General features: G+C 42.0%; 1 protein-coding gene across 1 annotated transcript; it reads left to right on the top strand.

Annotated features, from left to right (window-relative positions):
- Positions 1-991: 991 nt before the first annotated feature.
- LOC310722247 (uncharacterized protein) lies at positions 992-2,194 on the top strand (the record flags this gene model as incomplete). Its single annotated transcript, XM_083534607.1, has 3 exons — positions 992-1,122; positions 1,245-1,527; positions 1,664-2,194. 3 exons carry the CDS (start codon positions 992-994, stop codon positions 2,192-2,194), a joined length of 945 nt encoding a protein of 314 aa, XP_083390733.1.
- Positions 2,195-6,247: the final 4,053 nt, after the last annotated feature.

Raw genomic sequence — 6,247 nt, 5'->3', positions numbered from 1 at the left:
AAGACCGTGATCAGGGGGAGCACTTGGGCCGAACTGAATCAGGAGAAACAGGAAATTGGATGAAGGAAATAGAAAGTTGGAACGAGCTTTTAAAAGGCGCAGCCCCTAAAAACAGGAACTAAAATCATGCGAAACGGAAGAGTGTGTAATAGCTCTTTACATTTCTATTAACTGATTATTTGAGCTTCAGGTTTTTTTCCCCCATCACGAAACAATTTAGCCTGTGTGCGAGTCTTGTTGTGCCGTAAAGAAGGCGAACGATGTCCAAACTATTTTCTTTTTTATTTGTCCAAATAATTTTTACATTACTAAATCAAACCACTGTCTTTTTGGTATCTCATATATTACAGTTTTTCTCAAATGCTAAAACACAAAAGCCAATCCTCTAAACCAAATGACCAGTTGTCTAAACACATTTATTAAATCTAGCCATTATTTTCCAATATCATAAACACATTTCACATGAAGACACAATTCACAAAACACAATCCTCCTTTCTCATAAATCTTAACACATTTTTTTTTCGCTAAAACACAAGTTGCAAAAGAAAAAAACTCTGCTCATATTCTCAAATGAAAGCTCATGTGATGCAAAATGCTTGCCACTGTCAGCAATATTTGAACACAATGAACACACCTGGCGTCATTCATTACACACAACGACTCAAAATTGAAGACACTTGTTGCTAATGCTGTGACGACATGTACAAAAGCAAGTTCAGAGTGCACAGTTTGCTGAAGATTCCAAACAAACACAATGGATGAAGGCAGAGTCAGGGGAAGAGGAATTTGAGTCAGAGAAGGGAGAAGAGCTGGCCATGGAAGAAGAGGAGCAGGCCAACGAGGAAGAGGAGTTCGAATCAGAGGAGGAAGAGGAGCAGGCCAACGAGGAAGAGGAGTTCAAATCAGAGGAGGAAGAGGAGCAGGCCAACAAGGGAGAGGAAAAGGTCCAGGAGGGAGAGCAAGACAACCTCGTTATCATTACGGACGAGATGCGAGCAACAGTCATTGACCATGTCATTGTCCAAGGCATGACAATGGCTGAAGCAGGACTACGAGTCCGTCCAAACCTAAATAGGTTCACCGTTGCCACCATTATCAGGGCATTCAGACAACACAACAGGTATTGTACTCTATTGCTTTCTTTGTCACAATACAATTTTACAAGCCTGTGAAAGTAGTCTATTGGTTTCAAATCAGTTGTTACTGTATTGTAAAACTGACAACACATGTTTCTTTCTTTAGAGTTGAAAGAATGCCACATAGAGGTGGGAGGGTTGCCATATTTACAGCGGCACAAGAAACCCTCATTGTGGATATGGTTCGTGAGAACAACCTCATCAGACTCTGGGAGATCAGAGACAAAGTAATTGCCGATAATGTCAACTTTGAGAGCATTGATGATGTCAGCTTGGCCACAATAGACCGAGTTCTCCGGCGCCAAAAGATGTGGATAAAACAGGTCTATAGGGTTCCCTTTAAACGCAACTCTGCGCGACACAAAGACCTACGTTACGAGTATGTGCAAGTAAGTATACATCCATGTTCACAGTACAGTTGGTGGACATACTGTGTTGCTCAGTGGCCTACATTACTTCTGGACAATACTGTGCTACCTGATTGACTGTTGTTCTGAACACCTGTGCACTTTCACATTTTCACAGAGAATTTTACAGTTGGACACGATGGCCAGACCTCATGAGTACCTCTTCCTGGATGAGGCTGGGTTCAACCTGCAGAAACGAAGGCAAAGAGGCCGTAACATCACTGGCCAAAGAGCCATCACTGAGGTTCCTGGCCAACAGGGGGGTAATATTACTCTTTGTGCGGCCATGGGTTTGGAGGGGCTTGTCCACCGGCATGCTGTCCTTGGGTCTTACAACACCCAACGTCTCCTCACCTTCCTAGAGGAGCTAAAAGACATCCTCCTGGACCGCCAACAACACCATCCTGGGCCCGCACATCAAATTTATGTGATCATTTGGGACAATGTACGCTTCCACAATACAAACCAAATCAGAGAGTGGTTCACCACCAACAGTAACCACTTTTTAAACGTCTGTCTGCCACCCTACTCCCCTTTCCTGAACCCTATAGAGGAGTTCTTCTCATCATGGAGATGGAAGGTTTATGACAGACAACCATACACTAGAGAGAACCTCCTAAGGGCAATGGAGCTTTGGTGGATGAGGTGATGTGGCCCGATGCAGCTCAGCGACATGATGCCGCACAGTGATTGTGGTGTGTGTGTGTGGTGTGAATAAAGTAAATAAAAAAACTCCACCCTGATCATGTTTTCAAGAGTACTGTTGTGTGCAATAGATTCTGGTTTTGCATTGAGTTGTGTTACAGTAGTGTACATGCAGAATTTACTATAGATTTATACTCTTCATATAAAACTCTCAAATCTAAATGCCTAATCCTCTGCAGAGAGCTAAGAACATCCATTACTGTAAAGTTTAAAAAAATATGCATTGGCAGTTATGAAACAAAGAACCTTCTCACAAATTGAGCATTGTGTTTTCAACTGTTTTGCTGTAGCGTGTAATGATGTGTATAGTGTTTACATTTTTGAAAGCTTCGAGCTGCTCTTTTGGTGTGAAAGTTTGAGTTTTGAAGTGAGCAGGTGTGGTTGTGTTTATGTAGCTTTAGAAAAGGTTGTTGTGTTTAGACATTGGGGAACATGGAGGAAACGTTTGTGAAATGTGTTTTAGTATTTGAGAAAAACTGTAATAGAACACATGAATTAAAAGTCACAGAGTTGAAGGGTGCATTTACTCTTGGCATTAACATGCGATCGGACAAGCAGATCAAATCATCAGTCAATCAGGACACGGTGCGTTTACACTTGGCAACATTAACCCACTTCTCTATCTGGATAACCGATCCGACCGGTCTCTTTTGCGCAATATTTAAATGTCTGCAGGAGATGGCGCCGGTGCAGAGTCGACCTCGAGTGGTGGGTTTTCTTTTGAAAACCATTTGGGACATTTTACAAATCCCACAAATTGATGAGTAAGATGACTTCACTTCTTACTTTAAGGTTCACCATCATAAACATTGGATGGCCAGGGGGTGTACATGACGCACGTGTGTTGCGGAACACGTGTCGAAAGCAGACACGATGGCTGGATTGCGTTTACGTTACAATGAGATCCGATCACAATGCGTCCTCGAGTACTTCTGGACAGGACACGCAGATCGCATGACATTCCGATCGGAAGGACTTGTCCTTGCATTCTGTACGTGAACAAGATTTGGATACTCTGTTCCCGAATCCCTAGCATGATGGATAATCACCAGTAATCAGTACTAGCCCCTATATCGTCACCAACAGTCAAGTATACGTCCTGTATAGTGCACATCCATGCATCCCGAGCACACGCAAATCTTTTTCTATTTTCTTGCCGCACGATTTGAATGACACTTGGCTTATGAGACATTGCGTCTCCGGTTGCTCTGAGGTTTTCGAAAGCGCTGCAGAGTAATTTACGAGCGCCACGCAGACCACACGGCACAGCATCTTGTTTATGTGCTTTTCACGATCCACAACATGGCAATAAAAAACATCGAGAGGCAGGGCAGGGAAAAAAGCAAAACAGGAGCTGCCAAGCTGTACATTGCAGCCGACAGCTTGATGTTGTAGTTGTCCTGTGAATTACAACAAAGAGTTAGAGCTGTAACAATGGCGGTTCATCTTTGCCTTTATTGATATATAGTCGGCGTTTTTGTAGGTGTCGCTTTGAGCTGCAGGTAAAAAAAAAAATTAAGAGCAATTGAGAAGAAATGAAAATTTAGGCGTATAAAAAACTGACGCTTAGGAAACCTTTTCTGTATTTCATTGCAAAAGATTAAACACCATTACACAACAAAACGCTGGCACAAAGGACATAATAAACACACTCTAATTCGGAGCTGTGCTGGCTCCAGAGACTAGCCTGGAAATTATGGGCATGCAAAGGAGAATGTGCACTTGATTAGGCACCTGGGCACCATTCACAGCCACCCACACACACACACATTATATACAAATTAACTAGGGGTAATTTAGAGTATAGACCAATATTCCCTACGTCCAATTTTATCCAGGAAGATTTTCGTTCCAGACAAGCAGGAGACACGTCTGATTCCGTCTGTTCAACCAGATTGATCTTACGACAAAATGTAACATTTCGTGTTGAATGGAAACCCATGCCCACAAATGCCCTTACTGGATAAGATTGGACAACCCTGGTGTAGATTTCCTGCCATGTGTTTATAGGTAAGGGAGAAAACCAGAGAACCCAGAAAAAACCCTAATGATAAAAGCAGAATGCATGAAATGAACAGCATTGACTCTGAAACGCAGGAGCTGTAAAGGTGACGAGTCTCATCAAAAATGTAAGCATTTTCCAGTTGTTTCCACTGAAGCAAGTTCAAGTAAGTTCTTGATCGCCTTCATGCTAGCTGAAGATTCACAGAAAAACAGTCCAAATCTAAATCCCAATGCCAGATTCAGTCTCAGCAGCATGATGGTGAAAAAAGAAAATGGGGGCTACCACAGAGCTCGAATTGAAATACCTCAAAACACAGAAAAACTCTTTACTTATGTTGAGGACACAAAGTAATGACCTGTCTGTACAACACTATACAACAGTGCACAATAGCGGAGCCATAAAGCACTAGGACAAAAGAGAAAGCACAAAGCTTCATCTCTAATCAGAGAATTGAAAGCATGCTGTCTCCCTTTCATTCTATCCTTCTAGCTTTTTTTTCTGTCTATCTAAAATGTCCTCCTACAGCTCATAATGAGAGCTTTTTGCCTTTCTGTCTCGGCCCGCCGAAAATCGCTTTCACGTAGCAAAGCATAGCAAGAAAGACAATGAATCAGACAGCCAATCATGTCACGTGTGATTATTTTTCCAGGCGGTGGAATGACATGGATTTGAAACGCTGGGCAAATAAGGAGGCATCCCTGTGAATTGCTTCGGATTGGAATCCATGTAAGATTTGTTTTTTGTTTTTTTCAGACGTGAATATTGAGGTTAGCGCAGTGCTGTCAGGCTGCACACGTTGACAGCTACAGTGAAGTCAGAGGAGAGATGTTGTATGTTTGTATGTGCACGTTCCCATGTCTCAGCCCATTACGCATCACAAGTATCACTTTTAGCCGCCTGTCAAATGACGATAAACTGAAACTGGTTCTCGTAAATCAACGAAGCAGTTACTTCAGTATAGAGCTTTTTTTTTTGGATAACATTTACAAATCTAAGGTTTAATGCAAGGCCTTTTCTGCTGGTCTCAACTCAACTATCAGAATTACTGACTTGAAATTATGTTTTATCACATGGGTCTTATACTGGGGTAATAATCCTTACACTTTACAATTTATCTATATGCATATGTACATTGATATATAGAGGAAGTAAGGGGTTAAGGGCTTTTGCAAAAATACCTCAGCATTTTGCAACAATATTATGTTTCATTATGCCAAATGATGTACTTTTTCACCAAACTTGTGAAATGTCTAATGTCTTACCATTTGACCAGCTCTAAGCTCCACAATGGTTTAACTAGCATTTAGAGAGTTACGAGTTTGAATCACAGCAGTTCTGCTGGGTTCCCGAGCTTAACCTGTAACCCTGAATTGCTCAGCTGGATGTGTGTTCGACCTGCATTCTGTTTCACTGGTGCCATTTTATTTTCTGATTCCGTTTTGCAGGGTTCAGTGGAGAGTGCAGTGTGTTCAGTATGCATTTGTGTGTGTGTGTGTGAGAATGTGAGAGAGAGGAAAAAAGAGAGAGAGAGAGAGAGAGAGAGAGAGAGAGAGAGAGAGAGAGAGAGAGAGAGAGAGTTATATAGCTGTTCCATGCTGAGAGAAGGGCAAGAGGGAGTCATGTAACTGATGTGATCCTGAACCACCCTGTTAGATTGCTATGTAGTACATCTTACTCTCTTTCACATTCACAGACTGGAAGTAATGGACGCTTGCAGCTAGTTTTCTCATATTTATTAATGTCTAAACGCCATGTGTTTGTACTAGGAGCAACAGTTTATTAATAATGATAAAACACTCGAGAAAATAGAGGAAAAGAGAACCACAGTGCTGCCGAATAAGCCTCTCGTAAGCCCTTGAGTAATCCTCGACACTCTGAGATACACAATGCACAGCGGCAGAAATCCTGAATCCGAGAAAAGAACTAGAAAGGACGTTAAAGTCACTCTGGAATTGGTTCTAAAGTCCAGAATCGGCTCGCTATCTCTCAGTT

The sequence above is a fragment of the Silurus aristotelis genome (assembly GCF_946808225.1).
Source record: "Silurus aristotelis genome assembly, chromosome: 28".
NCBI classification, from domain to species: Eukaryota; Metazoa; Chordata; class Actinopteri; order Siluriformes; family Siluridae; genus Silurus; species Silurus aristotelis.
This window is presented reverse-complemented; position numbering and strand designations above follow the sequence as displayed.